Source organism: Megalobrama amblycephala, linkage group LG16 (assembly GCF_018812025.1).
Source record: "Megalobrama amblycephala isolate DHTTF-2021 linkage group LG16, ASM1881202v1, whole genome shotgun sequence".
Classification (NCBI taxonomy): Eukaryota; Metazoa; Chordata; class Actinopteri; order Cypriniformes; family Xenocyprididae; genus Megalobrama; species Megalobrama amblycephala.
In genome coordinates, this window is record NC_063059.1 from 23,562,187 (window position 1) to 23,589,307 (window position 27,121).

At 35.2% G+C, this 27,121-nt stretch overlaps 2 protein-coding genes across 5 annotated transcripts; one reads left to right on the forward strand and one right to left on the reverse strand.

Annotated features, from left to right (window-relative positions):
• Nucleotides 1-1,580: 1,580 nt before the first annotated feature.
• klc3 (kinesin light chain 3) lies at nt 1,581-15,163 on the forward strand. Of its 4 annotated transcripts, none has more exons than XM_048160976.1 (14): nt 1,581-1,805; nt 3,232-3,305; nt 5,839-6,063; nt 6,148-6,378; nt 8,887-8,962; nt 9,254-9,479; nt 9,557-9,644; nt 9,724-9,825; nt 11,233-11,406; nt 12,450-12,549; nt 12,656-12,705; nt 12,816-12,946; nt 13,035-13,101; nt 13,468-15,163. In XM_048160976.1, the coding sequence occupies exons 3-14, from the start codon at nt 5,854-5,856 to the stop codon at nt 13,552-13,554; spliced, it is 1,542 nt and encodes a 513-aa protein (XP_048016933.1). In that variant the 5' UTR covers nt 1,581-1,805; nt 3,232-3,305; nt 5,839-5,853; the 3' UTR covers nt 13,555-15,163. The 4 variants fall into 4 exon arrangements, with proteins under 4 accessions (XP_048016933.1, XP_048016931.1, XP_048016932.1 ...); XM_048160974.1 differs by having other exon boundaries at nt 3,279-3,305; XM_048160975.1 differs by lacking the exon at nt 3,232-3,305.
• A 660-nt stretch (nt 15,164-15,823) lies between these two features.
• On the reverse strand, nt 15,824-25,728 carry ercc2 (excision repair cross-complementation group 2). The gene is made up of 23 exons (XM_048160973.1): nt 25,572-25,728; nt 25,364-25,463; nt 24,992-25,069; nt 24,826-24,888; nt 24,580-24,693; nt 24,368-24,484; nt 23,816-23,932; nt 23,595-23,718; nt 23,411-23,507; nt 23,177-23,310; nt 22,850-23,018; nt 22,611-22,729; nt 19,824-19,893; nt 19,657-19,726; nt 19,218-19,319; nt 17,797-17,860; nt 17,587-17,708; nt 17,409-17,501; nt 17,213-17,285; nt 17,056-17,126; nt 16,834-16,977; nt 16,252-16,395; nt 15,824-16,034 (listed from the first exon to the last, which is right to left on the reverse strand). Exons 1-23 carry the CDS (start codon nt 25,574-25,576, stop codon nt 15,942-15,944), a joined length of 2,283 nt encoding a protein of 760 aa, XP_048016930.1. The 5' UTR covers nt 25,577-25,728; the 3' UTR covers nt 15,824-15,941.
• Between the last annotated feature and the right edge of the window lie 1,393 nt (nt 25,729-27,121).

Consider the following 27,121-nt stretch of genomic DNA (forward strand, 5'->3'; position numbering starts at 1 on the left):
ACGATAATACTATACATTATTAATATTATGTATTATTACACATAAATGTGAAAGAATATAATATTCTATATTGGAGAAAGGCTATTTGCAGCTTTAAAAAATATTGTATAGCAGGCCATTATTGGCTATTTCTTTATGTAAAGCACTTTGAATTACCATTGTGTATGAAATGTGCTATATTTTCTATTTTCTATATGTGCTATTATTTTCTTTCCCAATAAGTGGTCTTTTATGAGCCACAGTGAAACTAAATGATTTTAGAGTTATCTATTCAAAGTATATGAATATTTTTAGTAACAATACTTTCCTGCTGCTACTTTGTAAGTCTAAAACCACATATTTATGTCTGAAGGTAGTAGCTTAAGAATTGTAATTTTTCGTTTATGTCGTTGAGAAATAATAATTGGAAAGGCATTGCTGAATTTGCATTTTACTGGCAATTTCAGACACTGTCTAGTGTCCTCAGACACAAACTAAATTCAGTCATGACACATAAACTGTTAAGTGTGGTTGAAACTAACACAACAGAGAGAGAGACAGTTCAAAAGGGGTTTTTAGTGGTTCTATTGACTTTGGCCTCATCACATTTAGAAATATAGATTAGCTCTCTCCCTGTTTGAGCACATTGCACTGCACTGGCCCAGCCAAGCTGCCCTTATTGGGAGTACCAATTTGCCCCCAGCTCCTCTAGCAGCTGAACCATTAATCACTCCAGTCTCATATATCTGCCCACAGTTGCTCCATCGCCATCACGCTCCTTCCACTTTATATCCCTCGACTCATTTTTCTTCCTAAATCACATGCTGGTTTTACTCTTTCCATGCAAAAGTGTGCCATTATCAGCTTTTTTAATTTGTCTGTTGCATTCTGATTCAGTTAATCCCTCCCTTTCGTCACTCTCAACTCTTATTTCGATAAGTCTATATGTTAAACTCAACACGTTTCCAAGATGCATCCTGATCTGTGTAGTTCCTATCGTTAAGTTAAGCCCGTCTGATGGGTCCGAGGCTAATGCTGCTTATTTTACACACCCAGACAACACCACCTCCCTCTTACCCTAACCACCCTAAGCGGCTTTATTGAAACTATGCCAATGTGGCGTCACAGTAAGACTCCTCCCTATGCATGTCCAATACAGAGTCTGTATAGAATGATTTGTGACTGTGTGATGTAACAAATAGATGTACACAGACATTTACTTTGTAGGTAATTTGGCAGTTGTGGCTGTCAGAAATTCACAGTAGGCCTACAAAATACTAAAAAAATAAATAACACAAAACATGCATATACCATAATGATAACAAAAATATAACAAACAAAATATTTAAATAAAATATAATCATGTGTCTTTTTACATATAATTACTCAGTTTACAATTTTTACAGGTTTTTAACATTTTTACAAGCTTTACAAACAGTGCTGCATTATTGTATGGTTAGCCTGTCTTATCTAAATTTAAACCAAAATGAGATTAAGAAGAAACTACATTTTAATTCCATATCTGATGTAAGTCTATTTGTAACTAGTCATTATGCTCTGCCAAACGCAGTTCAGAGCTGTCACAGATAGGTGGCTTGTGGCCGCGCGCAGCCGCAGTACATGGTGTGAACCGACGGATCAGGTAAGCGCTGTTAATTCAGCCTGTCTGCGACGCAACAACAGGTGAATGAATGACAGCGACGGAGGCTTTAATCGTTTATAGCCACTACATCAAGGAAATAAAGATGTGATGTGGAATATTTTAGTCGGAATTGTCTGGCTGTAAAGTTGGGACGCGTCGCGGACACTTGTCCGAGTTACTGCAGGTAAATAAATTAGCAGGTATTTACACTCACTGACCGATAGTCTCTTTTAATGAGCTGGGAGAATAAACAGCTTTACTATGCGGTTTAATAGACTGTTACACTCTCGTTTCATGGTCAGTGTTTGTTTTCCTGATTTAACATTCGATACTACTGCTAATCTGGTAAAAGTTGGCATGTTTATTAAGTCGACTGCAATTATCATCCCAAAAAATTAACTTTTTAAGGGGCCTGCCCATCTTATAACGTGTTTATTTTAAGGAAATATTCATTCAGTTCATTTTAGGTTATAAATAGTACATATATATCATATATATACACTTATAAAATATATATATTTAAGTGTGTGTGTGTGTGTGTATATATATATATATGTATATATATATATATATACAATATGTGTCTGGAAATAGACTACCAGAGGTCAGAGTTAGTTACTGTAATATTCAAAAGTCAAAACCATAGCCTACTCACCCTCCTGTCAATCCAAACTTGTATGACTTTCTTCCTTGCGTGATATTTTAGCTATTCTTTTCACTATACAGAAAGTAAACAGTGATTGGGTTGGTCAACCTCTAAAATGACAACAACTCTTGTTCTGTCCTCTGAAGCCATACAATAGCTTTTATTACAAACAGACTGAAATTTAGTTTGTTATTCGCTGATATTCTGAATCATATGACTTGGAAAATAGTACACTAGTCATATGAACAAACATTATGATGGTCTTGCATCCTTTTGGAGTCTTGAAATCTCCAGTCTTCATTCATTATAATTGCATGATGAAGAGAGACCAGCGCAATGCACAACATTTCTGTTTTTGTGTCCCACAGTTTGAAATTACATGAGGGTGAGTAAATAATGACTATTTTTATTTTTATTTTTGGGGGGAAACGAAATCCTTTAAGTGTTGAACTGCATCATTAAATCAGGGAATGCAATGTAATTTCAAACAGATTAGAACTGAAAAGCTTTTCAGCTGTTGACACAAGTAAAAATAACATGCAAGTTAGCCGTCAGTCCACCCTTTAAACATGCCAAACTGGTACCTAATTTATCATTCATCATTTTTTTGTTATTTTCTCAATTAATTACCATTAAAACCATGTATCCTGTGTATGATGACGTCATAGGTCTGGTGTAAACATTATCTCAGGCCTTTACCTCCCCAGAGGGATCTCTGTTCCTACATGTAAACTGATTCTTACCTAGCAACCCTTCTGCTTGTTTTCATCTTGTTGGGGTGGCTAAGAAGCTTCACTTCACTTCAGTCTTTTAAGGCTATAAGGGGTCTCTGCTCTTATTTAATTAAAAACTAAAACTAAAATAGTTGTATTCTGAAAAACATGTATATTGCCCATCTGAACATATCACACATATTGTGCTGTTTCGTCAGTGCAGTTACTTTTACATGTTATTTTCCCATCAGAGAATCCATTTTTATTATGAAGCTTTTTCTTTCCTTGCTGCCAAAAGGAGATTGTGCTTTTAGTGGGAATTAAGGTCAGTTTCTGATATTCTATACTGTGTGTAATATAATTTTACCTGTGACCCTTTTGTGCTTGTTTAGTTGCTTGTGTAGAGTTTGTCTACACATTTTTCAGATCATTTTTTGGCTAACAAATCACCTGTGATGTTTCTTAGGAGTGTTTATTTATTTTGCTGCCCATATTAACAGTGATGTCTGTGTAAGTTTATGCCTTTTTGTGCTGAACTATAAAATATGTTGTGGAAATACAGTATAAAAGTATTTCTTTTGACCTTCTGACCTGATGAAAGTTGTAAAAAGTTGTGACAGGCACACAAACAGCTTGCTAAGCTGCTTGCTTGCTACTGTACTTAAAACTATTGTTTACTATACATAATGTCTTATTTTTAAATTATTTTGATGCAGTGGTTGTAAAACCCAATAAGTTCAGAATAATCAAAACTTTTAAGTAAACAACTCAAAGATTATTTTAGTAGAACTTAAAGTATATTTTATACTACCCAAATTCAGTAATTATAATATTAAAAAAAGTTTAGATGAACTAATCTTTACAGTTTAAGGGTTAGTTCACCCAAAAATGAAAATAATGTCATTTATTACTCACCCTCATGTCGTTCCACACCCATAAGACCTTCGTTCATCTTTGTTACACAAATTAAGATATTTTAGTTGAAATCCAATGACTCAGTGAGGCCTCCATAGGGAGCAATGTCACTTCCTCTCTCAAGATCCGTAAAGGTACTAAGAACATATTTAAATCAGTTCGTGTGAGTACAGTGGTTCAATATTAATATTATAAAGCGACGAGAATATTTTTGGAGCGCCAAAAAAACAAAATAATGACTTATATAGTGATGGCCGATTTCAAAACACTGCTTCAGGAAGCATCGGAGCATGATTCGGATCGCATGTCAAACTGCAAAACTGCTGAAATCACGTGACTTTGGTGCTCCGAACAGCTGATTCGACACACTGATTCATTTATGCTCCAATGCTTCCTGAAGCAGTGTTTTGAAATCGGCCGTCACTATATAAGTTGTTATTTTGTTTTTTGGGGGCACCAAAAATATTCTCGTCATTTTATATTATTAATATTCAACCACTGTACTCACACGAACTGATTTAAATATGTTTTTAGTACCTTTATGGATCTTGAGAGAGGAAATGTCATGTCAATGTGATTTCAACTAAAATATCTTAATTTGTGTTCCGAAGATCAGCGAAGGTCTTACAGGTGTGGAACGGCATGAGAATAAGTAATAAATGACAGAATTTTCATTTTTGTGTGAACTAACCCTTTAAGTGTTAGTTAGTAACAGCACAGCAGCATACACTAATATAACCATCAAAGACACTACCATTATTTACTTGCATGAACTGCTAATCAACATGCAGTATATATAGCCTTGAAGTTTTATAGTCCATTCCCGACCTAACCACAGGCACTACTCTTCACTACAATGGTAACCCTAAAAACTTCAACATCACAGAAAGACATTTAAATACCAAAATAACAGAACATTAAACAATAACACATCTTCCCCTGTATTAATCTTGAGCAAAAACACACAAAATAACATTCATTTTCAACATTTATTCTCCCTTACACAGTGTGACGCAAAGCATGCTGGGAACTTGAAATCTGCTGCAGTCAGTTAATGTTAAATGGACTCTTCTGATAACATCGGTTACGTCGGTAACATCGGCAACGATGTGACATGGATGACGTCACTTTATATCGCTCAGTAAACTTAATAATTTAAGTATAAGAGTTTACTCAAAAATGTTGAGCTACACAAAAATAAAACTAAACTCCTTGTTCAGAAAATGTAATTCTTTTAAGTTGCATCAATGATTTAACAGACTTTAATTGCAGCGTACTCAATCTTTATAAGTTAGTAGTACTATCCGGGTTTACAGTGTATGAAAGAAGTTTCTCATGCTCATCAAGTGATCAAAAATACAGTAAAAAAAGTAATATTGTGACATATTATTGCAATTTAAAAATTTCTATTTTAATATATTATAAAATGTAATTTATATGTGTTGGCAAAGCTGAATTTTCAGCATCATTACTCCAGTCTTCAGTTTCATATGATCCTTCAGAAATCATTCTCATATGCTGATTTGGTGCTCAATAAACTTTTCTTATTATTATCAGTGTTAAAACTAATTAATATTTTTGTGATTTTTATGATTAATATGATTTTTTGATTAATAGTAAGTTTAAAAGAACAGCATTTATTTGAAATAGAAATCTTTTGTATCAGTGTAAAAGGATTTACTATCATTTTTTATCATATTAATGCAGTCTTGCTGAATAAAAGTATTCATTTCTTTAAAAAAAAGCATCTTTTGACTGGTAGTGTAAATGTGACCCTTCTCCTCATGTAAGAACAAAGTTTGAACTATTTGCCAATTTCCCCCCATAAATAATTTAGATAATTTAAGCAGGAAAGTCATAATGCATTTCTAAATGCAAAAAGGGCCTTGCTCAATTTGCACATTAAATGCACATTAATACCAAATACATATTTTCCTTTCCAGGTACTGAGGTCAGACATGTTGTCAGGGGAGGAAATCTTATGCAGCACCCAGCAGGTGATCGCAGGGCTGGAGGCTTTGCGTGGAGAGAACCGCACGCTGCTGGATAGCCTGCAGGAAACACTCCAGTGCCAGACATCCAGCGAGAGCGGCAGCCTGGAACAGGAGAAGACCAGCATCATTTTAGAGTCTCTAGAGAGGATTGAGCTGGGCTTAGGAGAGGCACAAGTGAGCAACACAGTCATCTTCATTCATCTGTCACGTTAAGAGCATTTCCACTCACCCTAGCTGTCTTATTTCCCGCTCATACAGGTAATGATGGCGCTGTCAGCACACCTGGGCTCCTTGGAGGCAGAGAAGCAAAAGTTGCGTGCTCAGGTGCGAAGGTTGTGCCAGGAGAACCAGTGGCTGAGGGATGAGCTGGCCCGGGCCCAGCAGCAGCTACAGGAGCGAGAACAGGAAGTGGTTACCTTAGAGGAGCAGAACAGACACCTGCAGTTCATGAGCAGCATCCGCAAGTACGACCACGAAGAGCCGTCTCTGGTAAGGGTTCGCCTTGAAAACATTCATACAGTTAATATTAGGTTCTTAGGCTAAACATTTTGCTCTAGACTAGCTTTGCGGTTCTCTTGTTGTGTGCTCAATCATGTTTCCTGATAATAATTAAACAAACATTAATAAAACAATTCCCACCACAGTCCCATTTACACCACATCTAAAGTTGTTTTTAATAGCATTCTGTGGTGGAAATTACTTTTTAATTCAATGAACTTTTTGGAATTATAAAATGGCAGACTCCTTTGATAAACATTTTATGCATCTGAAATACACAAAATTACAGCTTTATTGTAAATAATAACAATATTCTGCTCACAATTGATATTTATCTTGATTTTTCTTCTCTTTTATTCACACATTACATCTCGTATTTCATCTCAGGCATATTTTTTTTATATGTGTTGTGGAATTAATGGCACAGCAGTGGGACAGTTGTAAATGATATAAATTATATTTACTTGTATAGTTATGTATACTTTATTTTTTGTTTGGATTGTCATAGTTTTAGATAATAATGTCAAAAGTCTGGGACAACGGTTTGGGACAATGTTAAAACAATAATATCCATATATAAAGGCATTTGAAAAGTAGCAAAAATAAGTGCATGGTATGACAAAAAGTTGTTTAAAAGTCTGTTTGACCTTCATATAACAAAAAGAAAAGGTTGAAATCTGTTCAAAAATCAACCCCTGGGACATAAAAGTACCCAAAGTTAAAGAAACGCACAACTTTGATGAAGACTTTTCTTGGTATTTCTGCTGTTATTATGACAAAGCTACTTATTTCAAACGTTTTTTCGTTACCAAAAACTGGTAGTATTAATATATTAAATTGATTAACCATGATTCTTTTTGTGATTTCAAGAACTGTATGTTCTTCAATAAGAACTAATTAAATAAGAAAAAATAAATATCATTGCATTTTACATCTTTTGAACATCTAGTGTACATAACACTTATTTATATATCTTTAATTATCTTGTCTGAATAAAATGTTTAGAAGCATAAGATATACATTTTTATTGATTAAAATCGAGTTGTCTAATCCAGTGTTCAACTAGAGGCCTTAAAATTGTCTTTGAAGAACCAGGATTCCTACACTTTTTTTTTGTTTTTTTTTTTTTTGTAAGTTATAAGTTAATATTATAAGTATTTTATAATGTTATGGCCTGGTTTCACAGACAGGGCTTAGATTAAGACAGGATTAGGCCTTAGTTCCATTAGGACATTTAAAGGTGGCGTAGAACGTCTTTTTAAAAGATGTAATATAAGTCTAAGGTGTCCCCTGAATGTGTCTGTGAAGTTTCAGCTCGAAATACCCCATAATTTTTTTTTATTCATTTTTTTAACTGCCTATTTTGGGGCATCATTAAATATGCGCCGATTCAGGCTGCGGCCCCTTTAGATTCTTGTACTCCCTGCAACCGGAGCTCGCACTTGCCTTGAACAGCATAAACAAAGTTCACACAGCTAATATAACCCTCAAAATGGATCTTTACATAGTGTTCATCATGCAACATGTCTAATCACGTAAGTATGGTATTTATTTGGATGTTTACATTTGGTTATGAATGAGTTTGAGGCTGTGCTCCGTGGCTAAAGCTAACATTACACACTGTTGGAGAGATTTATAAAGAATGAAGTTGTGTTTGTGCATTATACAGACTGCAAGTGTTTAAAAAATGAAAATAACGACAGTCTTGTCTCCGTGAATACAAGTAAGAAACGATGGTAACTTTAACCACATTTAACAGTACATTAGCAACATGCTAACGAAACATTTAGAAAGACAATTTACAAATATCACTAAAAATATCATGATATCATGGATCATGTCAGTTATTATTGCTCCATCTGCCATTTTTTGCTATTGTTCTTGCTTGCTTACCTAGTCTGATGATTCAGCTGTGCACATCCAGACGTCCTGCCCTTGTCTAATGCTTTGAACATGAGCTGGCATATGCAAATATTGGGAGGCGTACATATTAATGATCTGTACATATTAATTATGTTGAGATTCGCCTGTTCTTTGGAGGTCTTTTAAACAAATGAGATTTATATAAGAAGAAGGTGTTTGAGACTCACTGTATGTCATTTCCATGTACTGAACTCTTGTTATTCAACTATGCCATGGTAAATTCAATTTTTAATTCTAGGGCACCTTTAAGTAGCTTTTATAAACATTCCTTAGAAAAAAACATTACTAATGTGCATATTGAGACAAAACAATGGCACTGACATATTTAAAGATATGTCAGTTGCTTTCAGTTAAAACAGCTTAAACATGCATTTTAGTCTGGGACTAAGCTTAGGCCTTGTCTGTGAAACCGGGGGTATAAGTGTGATTTCTAGATCTGGAAAAAGGGATTTCAAGAACTGTATGTACTTCAATAAGAACAACTAAGAAAAAGAAATATGATTGCATATTACATCTTGCTTTCCAAAATATTAAATAGTACACTCATGACATGTTCATGATGTTTGTTTCTTACAGGAGGATAAAGACGCTTCTTCAGGGAAGGAGTCCCTTGATGATCTCTTTCCTACTGAAGAAGAGGAGCAGTCACACAGTATATCACTCTTCACAGCTGTTCCTTCACACATTTGTTTTCAGAGTTTTTGCCATGTCAGCTGTTGGGATAGAGTAAGCTAGGTTTAGAGCGGTGTTTGATTTCAAGCACAGTTAGGATTTAGTACAACCTCAACTAAAATTTAAACTTCTAAATGATTGTTTTTACCCTTTTTTATTGAGATAAGAGTATAGGACAGGACATTGAGAATCTCACAAGATGGATTTGAACTCATGATCTGTCTGTTGGAGCATGTGCACATGTGTTTCAGCGCGGCTCTTGTATTTGCAGTGTCTCGGCCACACAGTAGTGCCGCTGCTGCTGCCCAGCAGGGAGGATATGAGATCCCTGCCCGACTCCGAACGCTCCACAACCTGGTGATCCAGTACGCCTCTCAGGGCCGCTACGAGGTGGCTGTGCCACTCTGCAAGCAAGCTCTGGAGGACCTGGAGAAATCCTCAGGCCACAGCCACCCAGATGTTGCCACCATGCTCAATATCCTGGCTTTAGTGTACAGGTTAGTGATGTATAACATCAAATAATCATTTAACTGTTATTTAAAATCTAATCTTATTAAATAATTATTATTTACAGGGATCAGAACAAATACAAGGAAGCTGCCAATCTCCTGAATGATGCATTGGCCATACGTGAGAAGACGCTAGGCATGGACCATCCAGCTGTATGTACTGTTTGATTGCTTTAGGAAGTCAAAAAATTCACTTATACCTTTTCTTGAGTACATGGGTTTGTGTTTGTAGGTGGCCGCTACTCTGAATAATCTGGCCGTGTTGTATGGAAAAAGGGGGAAGTACAAAGAGGCAGAGCCACTGTGTAAAAGAGCTCTGGAGATCAGAGAAAAGGTACTGACATAATAGAAGAATGGTAATCCCACCTGTCCTTTCTATAGCAACTGTCAGATCATATCATTGTACACTACCGTTGAAAGTAATGAATACTTTTATTCAGCGTAGAAGCATTAAATTGATCAAAAGTGATTGTTACAGAAAATTTCTACTTCAAAAAAATGCTGTTCTTTAAACTTGTCAGAGAATTTTGAAAAAATAACTACATCTTGTTTTTCACCAAAATATTAAGCAGTACAACTGTTTTCAGCATTTATAATATTAAGAAATGTTTCTTGAGCAGCAAATCAGTATATTAGAATGATTTCTGAAGGAACATGTGACACCCCTGACAGCAACGAAGTGTCGGCCCAGATCTGGCCCACATGTGGTCTGCGTGTAATCCACATGTACCAGATGTGGGCCGGATCTGGGCCACACTATGTTGCTGTCTGGGACTGAAGACTCGAGGAATGTTGCTGAAAATACAGCTTTGCCATTACAAAAATAAATTATATTTTAAAATATATTAAAACACTGCAGAAAAAAAAAATTAGTATTTTTGTCTTGTTTCCAGTCCAAATATCTAATAATTCTTAAATCAAGATGCATTTACTAGATGAGTAAAATAACAAGATGTCTTGTTTTCTTACCCCATTGGCAGATAATTTTGCTTGTTTTGAGCAAAAAATCACTTAATTTTTATTTTTTCCCCAGAAAACAAGACATAATGGCATTTTACTACTTTAGTAAATGCATCTTGATTTCAGAATTTTTAGATATTTGGACTGGAAATAAGACAAAAATGCTAAGTAAGAAGAGCATTTTTTGCAGTGAAAACAAATTAAATTTTATTAATATTTCACAATATTACTGTTTTTACTGTATTTGCTGATAATGCAGCCTTGGTGAAAATAAGAAACTACTTTCAAAAACATTTTTTTTTTTACCAACCACAAACTTCTGAACGCTAGTGTACATTACACCACTTATTTATATACCTTTAAATGTCTACCTATAAAAAATAATAATAATAATATTTTGCATACACACATCTTCTCAACTAGGGTCCTAAAGATGACTTAAAATTCTTAAAATGAGACAATTTGTACTCATTTTTTTGTCTTTGAAGAACCTACAGAATCTACAGTTTTGGAAACCTGGATGATGTTTGATTTCTACTAGTCATGTAAATTAATAAAATCTTATAACTCCACACAGGCATTTTTATAACAAATAAACTTTTTTCTAGCTATGCTCTATTTTATCCAGCTAAAATTGATGATATTTAATAATGATATTTTTAAAAATCCATATCCTTTATCTTTATCCAGTAAATCAAGAATAACTGGAAAAGTCATGGGGCCTTGTGGACATTGGGGGGCCTTGGAGTCAAATATCTTGTCTATCTTTTTCTGTTGACAGGTGCTTGGGTTGGATCACCCTGATGTAGCCAAGCAGCTGAATAACTTAGCCCTCCTATGCCAGAACCAGGGCAAATACGAGGAGGTGGAGCAGTACTATGAACGTGCCCTGCATATTTACCAGAGCCAGCTGGGTCCTGACGATGCCAATGTGGCCAAGACAAAGAACAATCTGGTGAGGATAGAAAGTGACTTGCTTGTCAAAGATTAGTGTTTTAAAGGTGCCCTAGAACTTTTTTTTAAAAGATGTAATATAAGTCTAAGGTGTCCCCTGAATGTGTTTGTGAAGTTTCAGCTCAAAATACCCCATAGATTTTTTTTTAATTCATTTTTTTAACTGCCTATTTTGGGGCATAATTAGAACTGCGCCGATTCAGGGTGTGTGGCCCTTTAATTCTCGTGCTCCACGCCCCAAGAGCTCACGCTTGCCTTGAACAACATAAAAAAAAGTTCAAACAGCTAATATAACCCTCAAAATGGATCTTTACAAAGTGTTCGTCATGCAGCATGCATGCGTCGGATCATGTGAGTATAGTATTTATTTGGATGTTTACATTTGATTCTGAATGAGTTTGAGGCTGTGCTCCGTGGCTAACGGCTAATGTTACACTGTTGGAGAGATTTATAAAGAATGAAGTTGTGTTTATGAATTATACAGACTGCAAGTGTTTAATCATGAAAATAGCGACGGCTCTTGTCTCCGTGAATACAGTAAGAAACGATGGTAACTTTAACCACATTTAACAGTACATTAGCAACATTTAGAAAGACAATTTACAAATATCACTAAAAATATCATGTTATCATGGATCATGTCAGTTATTATCGCTCCATCTGCCATTTTTCGCTATTGTTCTTGCTTGCTTACCTAGTCTTGTTGATTCAGCTGTGCACATCCAGACGTCCTGCCCTTGTCTAATGCTTGAACATGAGCTGGTATATGCAAATATTGGGGGCGTACACCCCGACTGTTACGTAACAGTCGGTGTTATGTTGAGATTCGCCTGTTCTTCGGAGGTCTTTTAAACAAATGAGATCCATATAAGAAGGAGGAAACAATGGAGTTTGAGACTCACTGTATGTCTTTTCCATGTACTGAACTCTTGTTATTTAACTATGCCGAGGTAAATTCAAATTTTTGAATCTAGGGCACCTTTAATAATGATAGCAGTTTTATATTATGCGTGTTATATAACTTACGGCTCATGTGCTCCTCAGGCCTCCTGCTACCTCAAGCAGGGTAAATACAGGCAAGCTGAGGCTCTTTATAAAGAGATTCTGACTCGTGCTCATGAGAAGGAGTTCGGCTCAGTGGAGGGTAAAATTAATTTTACATCTGCCTTCAAAGAATTATCTACACTCCATAGTTTGGCCTATTAAACATACCTGTCCAATAGTAAATTAATATTTTCACATCCATAAAGGGGACGGCCGGCCAGTTTGGATACATACAGAGGAAGGAAGCTCTAGACAGGTATGTTTCCAATCCAAATATCTATGTTTATAAGAAATAGCTTTTTATTTGACATTTTCCCCTCTCTCTCTCTCTCTCTGTGTGTGTGTGTGTGTGTGTGTGTACTGTAGGATGGTCTGGGAAGTCTGAAGCGCAGTGGATCATTTACCAAGCTCCGGGAATCCATAAGACGAAGCAGTGAAAAACTTGTTCGGAAGCTGAAAGGAGTTGGACCACAAGAAACGACCCCTCGAGCTGCTGGGTAATGATATTCTAATTCTTATTCAGCTCTCATCACTTTTTATGTAGAACAGAGCAGTATTTTTAACTACTCCTTTATTTTTAAAAAGGATGAAGCGAGCCAATTCTCTCAATGTGCTTAATGTGGGTCTTAAAGAGAATCAAGAGGGTGCTATGGTAAGTGCTGAGTCTTTGGCTTCAAATTTTCTCAAGTATTTAAAAATATTTCACATATAATCCTCTTATAGTTTTCTCATACTTGGGGTTTGGGATTTGAACAGACCCCGAACCATAAATATTAAACTTGTTTCCTACCGGTTGCGGTTTGGACATGTATGATACCTCAAATGTTGTTTGTTTTTAATGTTTTTGAGAGAAGTCTCTTTTGCTCACCAAGACTGCATTTATTTGATCAGAAATACAGTAAAAATAGTAATATTGTGAAAAAAAACCCTTTTGAACGGTAGGGTATAAATTCACAGTAATCAGGAATAAGATTGAGATGGTTAACAGATGATTAAAGTCTAGTTTTTGTCTTTTCAGAAGCCCAATAGGCTGACAGACACACGGGGTCTGAGTTCCAGCACGCAGAGTTTAGCCCGCCGCGCATCTCTGGGTGGAGACAGCTAACCTTCAGCCACACCATATGACATCAGGACTGTACTGGTCTGTAATTACTGCAGAGATCATATTTGACAATGATATGAGAAATAGTATGTGACAATGAATGCAGGCCTCCCTGAGGCACACACGTCAAAGCAGTCTGTCAAAGTGCTCCTGGGAAAGGGAAACACACTTTGGCTTTACAAAAAGAAGAAGCTTTTTTTACTTTGTTGAAATCAGTTTGATCTCTGTATTTTTTTAAAAGCCAGTTGCAATATAAAAAGTCACAGAAAATCTTAACTTATTGCATTCCAAAGCTATGACCAGATTGAGGTTTTGCTAATACAATCCAATATTAATACATATTCATTCCTAAGATTACTATAATTTTACCACAACCTTCATCAGGATGCAGTTTTGTCACATTTACTGTTGCTTGGCAAAATTTTGCTGGCGGAATACAGTTGTTACATTATATGATCACACTCTTTATTCATGCATGACAAGACACAAAAGAGAACGCAGTGTGTTACTGGCACGCGCTCTCTGTGAATCTCCTTTGTGACTTACACACGACTTGTGCGCACAGAAAGACGCTTCGGACAGCGCTTAGACAAAAACACAAAATGATGGCAAAATGCCTGTTTCTCTAGTATCCTCGCAAGCAGTCTTACATGAGTTAAAAAACGGGATGCGTGTTAGATCCGCGTCAGGTCTAAAAGTGACAGCATCCTAATAAACCTGCCGTTGTCTGTCATTTAAAGGCACAATATGTAAGATTTTTGGATTAAAATATCCACAAACCACTAGAACAATGTTATATATTTTGTTGACTTGTGTACTTACATTATCTCAAATAGCGAAATACACAGAGTAGCATTATAACAACTTTCCAAAACCTGTTAGACCTACCTAAAAATCTTAAAGCACTGTTTACAAGATTACATGGGTCAAATGTGCAATTCATTAGTTGATTTTTTTTTTTTTGAACCGATTCACAGCACTAAATTTCTAAATTTCAGTGACTACACCTTAACACTGTTTATTTTGAATATTGTAGCATTATTTGAAATACATTTCATGTTCTCACGCCGTCATGCAGTAAAATTATAGTATTGGAATTGAACCGTTTCAATTGCGCGCAAATCGGATCTAAACGCACTGAAAATTCCTAATTAAAGCTACGTGATGTCACATTCCAAGATGAATGGAACATATTTATGAAGTAATGTCAAACAATTGTGGTACTTACTTGTGCCTATAAAATAAGGGACTTTTTATTTTTCAATTTCAAGCACATATTGTGTGTATATATATATATATATATATATAGTCGATATATGCTGTATTATTGTTTTAGTTTTAGCACTCATGACAATAGGAAGGATTTTATAAGAACAGAACTTCAGGGTACAAGGGTAATATACAGTATATAACTTGAATCTAGCTAGTGGAAATAGCTATTGAGAGGTAAAGGCATTTGCACCTGGAAATCAATGAGTTGTTACTTAACTTTAACAGTTGTGCATGCGATATGGTTGAATGTTACATATCCCATGAGCTTAGAGAGTATATTTATGTACACAATGTTGCTGATGAACCAAATAAAATTGTTCTACCTCTGTCTTAATCAAAATGTGTACTGTCTGATAAATAGGTGAATGATAGCTGATATTGTCTGAATCAATAACTGGAATCCAAGTCTTTGGGCTTCATTGTTGCACAGAAACTGTCCTACATTTGATCTAAGATCATTTCTCAAATGAGTGTACATGTGATTCAGAGAACAAATGTACACACAAAAAACATGTGCACAGCTCGTTTCCAGATGTGAAATCTATAAAATCAAAAATGATCTTGAAATTGTGCGCAGCTGAATGGTTTCAGATCTCTGTCTTCCTTGTAAACGCCCTCTAATTAATGTTGTTAACATATAAAAGAACACCGGTAAACATCCAAATCCTTTACTACATGAGCAGCAGGAATTGCTTCGATTTCCAAATCAGACTTTCTGGGCTCTCCCAAATCCACATGGAAAAGTGTGTACATCTGCTTAGAACCTGACCTGCCACCAAGCACTTTTCCACGTCAAAGTTCTTATAAATATGAATGTTGGTGTGAATTTTAACGTACACACTATAAGGTCAAATCCGTTTTATAAATGAGGCCCCTGGTGTCTTCCAGTAGTCTCCGTCAAACGTAGTGATCTACAGTTGTGATTTAGTGCGTTTGTGTGCCCTCTACAGCTATTTTTGAGACCACATGTTTCACTTCAAACAGTACAGAACGACACTGGTTAAAGAACAGCATTTATTCATGCTTCTGGAATTGTTGTAGAAAACACTGTATTAAAGCATCATAAAAAACATATATATACACATTTGCTTAATTTTGTTTCTTTCCGCTGTGAGACCTCAGGCTTGATGCGCAATCTGAGCAATTTTCTGGAGCATGTCCTCAGACTGCAATTGTTCCAGGGTCAGCAGAGACAAACCCAACTGATCCTCCTGCCACACAAAAACCACACAAAGACTCTTAATTCAAGATAAATGAGAATAATATACACCTCACAAACTCATTCCTGCCAACTTATCTTGACGTTCTCACTTTTTGCGTACATATGATTACATTTAGAAAGAAAATAAGTACAAACTTACTGAATGAAACCCACTAAGCTTTAGATCATTGAACGGATGATCATGGTCACCCATGCGTTGACCTTACCCGTCTGAAGGGCTGGGCCATCTGTCGCAGAAAGTGTTTAGATAACTGCACCGTCTCGTCAATGGTCAGATTTAGGCTTCCATCTGTGAGGTGTTCCTGGATCCAGCGGGGCAGCTTTCCTCGCTTATCTGCTCGTGCATAACGCTGAGGGAAAAATAACAATTAACCCTCTATTGCATGGTGTTGCCCTCAGGCAACAAACTACCGTTTTGGGGGGGACACATTTTATGATGGATATATATTTTATTATCAGAGTCTACCAAGCTTTTAAAAAAAAGGGGTGAAATTTTTTTTTTCCCCAAAAAATACAAATTCATGCCATAGAACACTGGTTCCCAACCACATTCCTGGAGGCCCCCCAACACTGCACATTTTGCATGTCTCCCTAACCAAACACACCTGATTCAAGTCATCAGCTTATTAGCAGAGACTCCAAGACCTGAAATGGGTGTGTCAGACAAAAGAAAAACATGCAAAATGTGCAGTGTTGGGGGGCCTCCAGGAACATGGTTGGGAGCCACTGCCATAAAGGGTAAATAACAAAAAAGTTCATGCTACTTTTTCATGCAACAGTTTACTTACTTTATCTGCAAAGATCATCAGGCCATAGTCTGTTTTGCCCCGGATGGCCCTACCCACACACTGAGCCGCATGGCGCATCGCATCAAACGTCAGGAAGTCATTTTCCCGGATTTGAAACTGATCTCTGAGGTATTCCAACCGTGCCTGATTCAAGCAAACAGGTCAAGGTTTTTTATTAGTTCAAGAATGTATTAGAAACCATGATCTTGGAGCTCTGCAAACCTTGAGAATTCGGCTCTGGGTGTAAACATACGGAACTCCAAACATGATAACGGCACGTCCAAAATGATGAACTGGGGGTTAAGAAGAAAAACTGATCAACAAAAGTTTATACTTCATTGTTTTTTTAAGAATTTGCTGATTAACAAGAAGTATCCACCAAAGTCAATCCCCTCTGACACTTTCCCTCTTGCCACTGAGAGCAGAATTGCTCCTCTGCCGTTCTCACAGGCCTGAAAGTGAAAGATAAACAAAAGTGATTACATTAATACAGGACACTTGAAATAAAGTCAACATTACACAACACGATTAAGGGAATAGGATTAGGGAGCATTAAAAAGCCAATGTTTATTGACCTCCTGATACTTCTCCAGGGCCATGCTAGTCTCGGCTGCATCCTGGGTCTCTATGAAAATGAGCTTGTTCCTTTGGATGTTCTCAAGGATTCCCTACAAATCCAGCAAGAGAATTTGTTACGATTATAATAACAGCACTTTAAATGATCCGAGAAGGAATCAAGTTGCTTCTTCATACCTGTTCATACCAAGAGGCCACAATGTTCTCCATGTACATGTAACTTGTGAAGAATGCCACAATTCCGTCAGGGACAATGGCGGACATTTCCAGCAGCAAGTTTCCATAGTTCCGGATCACAGCTATTGAATGTATAAACAAAATGGTTATCTTTCAACTGCACTCCAAAATAAAGCCAATTTCAAGAACAAAATTCACAAAACAACTTACCAAAATCTTCTCTGGTCTCAAACTTGGAGGTCATCGCTACCTGATCATTCCCTCGGCCAACGATCTAAAAAAGATGGAAAAACAACATTTTCTAGCAAAAACTCCTAATTCTGCTTAATGCAGTGGATCTTAACAGGGAGGCCAGAGGATGACTTAAAAGTATTTAAATTAATAAATTATTATTAATATTTTAAAACAATCTAACTATAAATTAAAATTGTAAAAATCGCAAATACAACAAGTAACTTGTGTAATCGAGAAATGAATTGCAGTTGATCAATTTAATATATAGACATAATTGCAATAGAAACACAGGAAATATCTGGCTTATATGGCGGGGACCTTCGAATATTGTACAAGTTTGTCTTTAAAGGTGCCCTAGATTCAAAATTTGAATTTATCCTTGGCATAGTTGAATAACAAGAGTTCAGTACATGGAAAAGACATACATTGAGTTTCAAACTCCATTGCTTTCTCTTTCTTATGTAAATCTCATTTGTTTAAAAGACTTCCGGAAAACACGCAGATCTCAACATAACACCGACTGTTACGTAACAGTCGGGGTATACGCCCCAATATTTGCATATGCCAGCCCATGTTCCCAACATTATGAAAGGCATTAGACAAGGGCAGCCAGTAACGTCTGGATCTGCACAAGTGAATCAACAGACTAGGTAAGCCAAGAACAACAGCGAAAAATGGCAGATGGAGCAATAATAACTGACATGATCCATGATAACATGATATTTTTAGTGATATTTGTAAATTGTCTTTCTAAATGTTTCGTTAGCATGTTGCTAATGTACTGTTAAATGAGGTTAAAGTTACCATCGTTTCTTACTGAATTCACGGAGACAAGAGCCGTCGCTATTTTCATTTTTATACACTTGCAGTCTGTATAATTCATAAACAACTTCATTCTTTATAAATCTCTCCAACAGTGTAGCATTAGCCGTTAGCCACAGAGCACATCCTCAAACTCATAGAGAATCAAATATAAACATCAAAATAAACACTTTACTCACATAATTCGAAGCATGCATGACGAACATCTTGTAAAGATCCATTTGAGGGTTATATTAGCTGTGTGAACTTTGTAAATGTGCTGTAATATAATTGAGAGCTCGTGTGGCAGGGAGCACGCGAATTAAAGGGGCGGCGTGCTGAAAAAATCAGTGCATAGTTAATGATGCCCCAAAATAAAAAATTAATTTAAAAAAATCTATGGGGTATTTTGAGCTGAAACTTCACAGACACATTCAGGGGACACCTTATATTACATCTTGTGAAAAAGCATTCTTGGGCACCTTTAAAAGACACACAAACTTTCAATTAAATATGCAAATATCTGCATAATTGCTTTCTCTAAATGGTAAACTACACTTAAACAGTTTGGTGGCATTGCCACAGTCATAACTCACAAGAGGGCACAGGCAGGTTCGTGCCAGTGTCATGGTGAAGGATGCCACAGTGACTGGGCGAAAATCAAGGATGCGTGGGTAGATGTCCAGAGGAGAGAGTGTCTATTTCAAGGGAGAATAAAAAAATTATCTTAAATCCAAAAGTTGCTAACACAAAAAAGGTGAAGCTTCTAAAATAAATAACTTCAGAAGATGTAGTAATACATGTGTTTTGCAACAACAGATGTTTGATGAAAGGTGCCCTTTAAACCAATTTAGCCAGCTAAAGCAAACCCATTTCAAATGCAGCCTACACATTTTAAGGTGAAAGTGAAGTGTGTCTTACACAGATGGCATGAGTGTTACAGTGGGATTATAATGAAGAGATTAGTCGGCAGGGCGTATGTAATCTAATATTCATGCAAAGATAGGGGCATATGGATTGAGGAGCGCAGCTTACCCCAGACGTGATGATGACTGACTGAAAGCGCCCAAACACTGGCTTTATGGCGATAGAGGGGTCCATACAACTGCAGAGAAAGAAAAAATTAGTGATATTGCTAATAAACTGAAATGAAGAGACATTTAATAGAAATGACAAATTGTATCAGAGCAGAATTAATGCACCTGAAGTGAAGAACAGGATTCGCTATTGTTGGCGTTTTATCTTCAAAGGGCTCAATGATGATGGTGAAGCCTAAAAGAGAACGATTACTCATAAGAACACATTTTTCAAGGAAATCATTAGTAGATTGAGGGGAGTTTGAGATATTATTGGTCACAGTTCCAGAAAATTTCTTGGGTAAGGTCCATTGTCTATTGTCAATAGTCAGTGTTGGGGGTAACGCATTACAAGTAATTTGAGTTTATGTAATCAGATTACTTTTTTCAAGTAACTAGTAAAGTAACACATTACTTTTAAATTTAAAACAAAATATCTGAGTTACTTTTTAAAATAAGTAATGCAAGTTACTTTGCTTTCCCATTCATTGACTGATAGCTCTTCTGTCCCCAAGTTGAGAAAAAATGCCGAGGCGTTGTGCGATGATAATTCAAGATGATTCAGTATACTGAAGATTCGCAAACCTCCAATAATTAAATATATTAAATAATACAAATATATTTGATCAGGGTACCCCCAGGATCCTCCAAATGAAATTCAAGGCTTTTTAAGACCTTTTTAATACCATTTTAAATGAAATTCAATGCCAACTTCATACCCATTCTGACAGAAGTATGAGGGGAAAATGTCAAATCTGTATAAATTTTGAACCCTAGAAAATAATTAATTCGGCATATATTTTTATACCTACTATAAATATTTTATTTACCATAGGCCTACTAAATGTAAACAGCAGTGTCTCTCTCATTGTTACAGAGTGTAATATAATTATATAGGCTAATACTATGATGTAATTGATGTAATACTACTAATATACTAATATAATACTACTAATATAATACTATTAATTGCAATAGTCTGGTGCAACTTCTCACATCCTACAAGGTGCATGGAATAAAAAAAATTAGTAATTTAGGAACAAAACCAGCAACACTCATAGATGCCATGGAGGGGTCAGAAATAAACAAAAAAACTGAAGCTATATATATCAACTTTATTTTGCCAAAAAATAAAAATCTCTCATTGTTATTAGTTTTTAACATTTAGTGGAAGTAGGCTGTTTTCCTTTACTTCATGCTAGCTTAAATAAAATTAAAATCTTGCACTGAACAACACTGTACAGAACAAATACAACCCTTAAATACATTTGTACACTCTTCTGTTTCTTGACATGGTAGCATCGGACGCGTTTCGGTGATTTAAAACGACGCTCGTGACTTAAAGTCGAGTGCTTTTACTGTAATTTAGGCAAGCGCGCTCATAATAGAAGCGACGCGGTTGAGAGCGCGGCTCATGGTTGCATAGCAACGACAGACGCCACGGGAGCGAAAGCGCATTGAAAAGAAGGAGAATGACGGCGCGGCCGCGTATGTGACGCGTACTAGAGAATAATAATTATAATAATAATAATAATAATTTAGCGGGCCGGATTATGTTTTATTTTTGAGATCAGTTGCGGGCCGGCAGTTTGAGACCACTGGACTAGACTATCACAGAACGCTGACACAATCAGCTACCCAATGATGATTTTCATTCAATCCGAGCACAGATATTGACTCGTATTACTCGTATAATACTCGTACTCGGCAGAAGTGCTTTATCCGTACCGGATACTCGTTTCAGCCGAGTATCCGGCTCATCTCTAGTAATTTACCTCACTTGCCTAGTAACCATAGTAACGGGTGCGCGAGCTTTCGCGCTTACTGCTATGACGTGGAGCGCGAGGTGCACTCAACATTACGCTGCATGCATTTTTAATTAGCCTACACTAGTAACAGTTCATTTTGTTACGGTATGAACTTAATCCTAGGAAAAGTTAAAAAATAAAAAAAAATAAAAATAAGACCTTTGTAACGAAATCCAAGACTTTGTATACCAAATTCAAGGCTATTAAGGCCTTAATTTTAGATTATCAAATTTAAGACTTTTTCAATGCTTTTAAGACCCCGCGGGTACCCTGTTTATGCATTTAATCTCACTTAATTGACAAATGTACTTGACCTTCGATGAATCAGTTAAACCATAAGCAAATATGACTTTAGATTTTTTGTTTTTATTGGTGAAGTGGTTTTTTTATTATTTATTGTTCAACAGTCAAAACTTCAAAATACATCACCACAGCATTCAGTAATCCCCTTTGCAATCACACATTCAGCCACAAGTCGGTGAAGTAAGTGTTAAACTTTCTTCTCCTACATCCTATTCTTCTGCAATCCAGAACTGCAGCACAGCTGAAAGGTTTGTTTGAGCTGCGCCCTCTACTGTACATGTATGAATTTGCATTTCCTTCAGCCTGAGGCTTATTCACCAATTTTGGTGTGAAAAGGGCCTTAACATTTGCCCAAAAAAAGAACTTTTCTTATAAAACAAAAACAAGCTAGTCCGGCCCAGGTGAGAAAAAAACAAGCAAGTCCAGCCCAGGTGAGAAAAAGTAACACAAAAGTAATGTAACGCATTACTTTCCTTAACTTAGTAACCGTTACTTTTTATGGGAGTAACGCAATATTGTAACACATTACTTTTCGAAGTAACTCCCCAACACTGTCAATAGTGCAGCAATGGATGAGGCACAGTTCACACAGAAGTCGCTTTCAAACCAAGCAGATTTTTTTGTTGGTCAATGCGGTGTATCCGTAAACAACTTGAACATGTTGCGAAATCTGTGTTGGGAAATATCAAGCTAAATTTCTAATTGATTGGAATAACTGGATTCCAGGCCATGTAAATTTGCGAAACAAAGGTAGATATGACCACCATTGTGGTGGCAGGAGGGCAGGACGAGGCTTTCTTACCTTTGCTGTAGGTGCTGACAAGTGTGGCAAAGTGTGAGATCAGGGTAATGGCTGAGAAGTCAGCGATGTCTGCAATCTCCAGTGTCCTCAGCAGTGAGCGCAGCCTCTCAGCACAAAATCTGGAAGTGGATTAAATATACATTTAAGCTGGGGTGAATATATGGCTTCATTGCTTAATAATGACCATCAGTATCTCCAGTATGGAGTGGCAGAAGGAACGGACTGTTTCTTTTTCTCACCTCAGGGGTTTGCGGTCAATGCAGACTTTCTCGAAGATGTCTTTGAGGAACTGAGGAGCACTCTCCTGCACCACATGATGGATCCGCAAACGTGCCTTCAGGTACTCGAGGAAGCGCTTCATAAAGCCTACAAAGTGCTCTGCGGTGCGGATGCTGCCAGGAACAGCCTCTGTAGTGAGAGTCACATATGTCAAACAAATCTGGACACTTAAGCCACACTTAAAAATGGATTAATGTCTTTACTTTATAAACCATAATATGGTATTTTTTAGAAATTTAAAGCAAAACATTTCACAAAAGACAGCATTATAGATAGTAAGAACTGACCTTGGAGGATTTCATCTGGCAAAACTGGATTGGACAGATATATGTCAGTTTCTCGGGCAACATTTGCTTCTTTAAGACCCTCAACTAATCTCCTGTATTCTTCTCGAAGTTTGGCAGCATCTGTTTCCTTAATTCTTTAAAAGAACACAGGCAGAATGCAGGAAATTAAAGACATTATCTAAGTAGTAATAAATAAGATACTCATTAATTCACTCTCCCGCTATATTGTCACACCTGCTAATGGTGTTTTGCAGGGTTTCCACATTAGTCTGGCAGCGATCCAGAGTCCTCCTGGTAATGTTGACGCTCATGGAATCAATACACACATTATCTATAGGGAACAATATCAGCTTAAATAAACCATGATCTGTCTGCATGATATGGATGACAGTGACAAGCCCTGCAACTTGCTACTCACCGATGTTGTGAGCCTCGTCGAACACGACTACAGATTTCTTTGCGAGCTCTTTTGAGACCTGGTCTGCAATTTTTGGATCTAGTAAGTAATGGTAGCTGTATACTACTATGTTTGCGTGCAGAATCTGAATGAAGAAACATATGAAAGCAACAACAATCAACTACATGCACAAAAAACATCATACTAAATCTAGCATCATACTAAATCTAGCAAGTACTTACTGCGTAACGTGCCAGGAAGTACGGACACCAGCCCTTTCTACGCCCAAAGTCCTTCAGATCATCCAAGTTATATATACCAGGGGGAATGGGCACTTGTCTGCCAACTGTGTCAAATTCCTGCATGCAGGAAATTGATTGTAATATTGTTATTTTTATAGTGTTATTTAAATATTTTACTTTCATTACAAGATAAAAAAAAAAAACTGCTATTTTAATTTAAATATAAAAGTAATTAAAGACAGTTATATACAGTTCAAATTACAATTTGGGAAAAATATTTTAAATAATAATATTAGTTTAAAAAATATATTTATTATTTTAAAATATTTAAAATATTTTTTTATAAAAAATTGTATTTAAAAAAACATTCATGTACATTTTATTTACATGGACTTGTTTATTTTATACACTAGAATAAAATCAAATATACTGTAATCAGACCTAAAACTGAGTGATTTATGACTAAATGACACAAACTGTGCCAGGACTGTAAAGTAAAAAAATAAAATAAACGCCAAATGCTACAGCATATACTTGAGAAATGCTTCATACCTCATAGAACTGGCAGACAGGTTGACTCGGGTTACTGTGATGCTGCGCTCGAATATACGATGCTGTCAAACTGTGACACTTTCCATCGACTTCTTTTCCAAAACGCAGAGAGCTCACCTGTAATCACACATTCACTTCCACCTTCAATGAGTTCACCTGCACACAAATTTTACTGAAACAACACACAAATCTGCTCATTTAGCAGCTTCTACCTCAGGATGAATGCACAGGTTTTTCCGTGAAGAAAGTGCCAGTGCGAGGAAGTCGTTTTTTGCTCCTGTTTGCTTTGTGTAATAGTCCATTAGTTTTCTTAGCTCTTCCACAACCTGGCAGGAGAAGAGAAGATGCAAGAAAAGACATATATGATTAACTGATGAAAAGTATATTTGAAAAGCAATTAAAATATGATTAACTTTTTTTATGCAATGGGTTATAAACATGTATAAAATGTCAGGCACCTTTTCTATCTCAGGCACAGTGCGAGAGCAGTAGACGAGCTTTGTGACTTCTAAAGGGTAAGCCTGCAATAGGTAAAAATATAAATTAAGATATGTTCACAGTTATCATACTGTCATTATAGTGAAGTTTCAGATTGTATAACACAGTCATTCAGAAATCACTCACCTTCTGGTAAGCAACAATGAGGGAAAGAAGAGAAATTGTTTTTCCCGTTCCTGAGGGCATCTCGAGAACTCCATGACCCTTTGCACACATAATAGAAGGGAAAAACAAATGTCTTTAGGTTTTTAAATTACTTTTAACTTTCACTAGGTCATTTAAATGCCCCTGTTGTGTACAAATATCTCATGTAGTCTCTCAATTACTATAAGATTACAAAAATTGCATGTATGATAATTCGAAAAGAAATAGTTATGTATAAAGTAAAAGAAAATGCAGTTTAATCTAGTTTTAGATTACGTATAGCATGTAACAGTGCATGAAATGCCATGTCAACTACCCATGATGTTAATGTGTTATATATAAGACATAATATACCTTTGCATCCAGCGTCCTCTTCAGCTCAAGCATGTACGAGTATTGTTCGGGATAAATGTAGTCATACGGAAAGTAGACTAATAACCCATCGATATTCAGCCTAAAGGGATGAAATGGGCATTAGTGCAGAAAATTTCTGGTAAATAAACAACGGTTTTGGAAATTTGCAGCAGTAGTCCATATATTGAAATTGGACAGTTTTACTCACTTCATGTTTGCTGGTAGCTTTACAGCACTGGGTGTTTCTTGTGGTCAGTTTTCAATAATTCCACACAATGATATATATATTTATAGAACTGTTATGCGTGCATTACACAAAAGACTTCTATCGAGTTAGTAGCTCGAAAAGCTGTCGCAATTAAAACGCGTAAGGTATTTTGCTTCTGTGATTGGTTGTTCGCTTGAAACCCCTCCCCAGGCTCTCATCTCATTGGATTATACGCATGTCAATTCAAGTTTTTGGAGGAAGTACATTTAGAATCATGGGGTTAGACCCAAATAATCGAAAAGGAGTCCGGAATAAACTTTCACTAGAAAAATAATGTTCTGCTCGACCAGTTGTACTTTACTATGATCATTTATTTAGTTGAGTGTAAATGTTTAAAAATTATAAATAATAATAATAATAATAATAACAATAATAATAGTAATTTAATAAATGAATCATAATAAATAAAATAATAAATCATTTGTGTTATTAAATAATTAATATTTTGACCATAGAATATTTAATAAACATTAATACAATAATAAATACAAGAAGTTTAAAAATTATAAATAATAATAATAATAATAATAATAATAATAACAATAATAGTTATTTAATAAATAAATCATAATAAATAAAATAATAAATCATTTGTTATTAAATAATTAATATAATAACTAATATTAATAATTAAACATTAATACAAAAATAAATACAATAAGTTTAAAAATTATAAATAACAATAATAATAACAATAATAGGTATTTAATAAATAAATCATAATAAATAAAATAATAAATCATTTGTTATTAAATAATTAATATTTTGACCATAGAATATTTAATAAACATTAATACAAGAATAAATACAAGAAGTTTAAAAATTATAAATAATAATAATAAAAACATACTGTTCTGCCTGACCAGTTGTACTTTACTATGATCATTTATTTAGTTGAGTGTAAATGTTTAAAAATTATAAATAATAATAATAATAATAATAACAATAATAGTATTTAATAAATGAATCATAATAAATAAAATAATAAATCATTTGTGTTATTAAATAATTAATATTTTGACCATAGAATATTTAATAAACCTTAATACAAGAATAAATACAAGAAAAGTTTAAAAATGTTTAAATAATAATAATAATAATAATAACAATAATAGTTAGTTTAATAAATAAATCATAATAAATAAAATAATAAATCATTTGTTATTAAATAATTAATATTTTGATCATAGAATATTTAATAAACATTAATACAAGAATAAATACAAGTTTAAAAATTATAAATAATAATAATAACAACAATAATAGTTATTTAATAAATAAATCATAATAAATAAAATAATAAATCATTTGTTATTAAATAATTAATATTTTGATCATAGAATATTTAATAAACATTAATACAAGAATAAATACAAGTTTAAAATTTATAAATAATAATAATAACAATAATAGTAATTTAATAAATAAATCATAATAAATAAAATAATAAATCATTTGTGTTATTAAATAATTAATATTTTGACCATAGA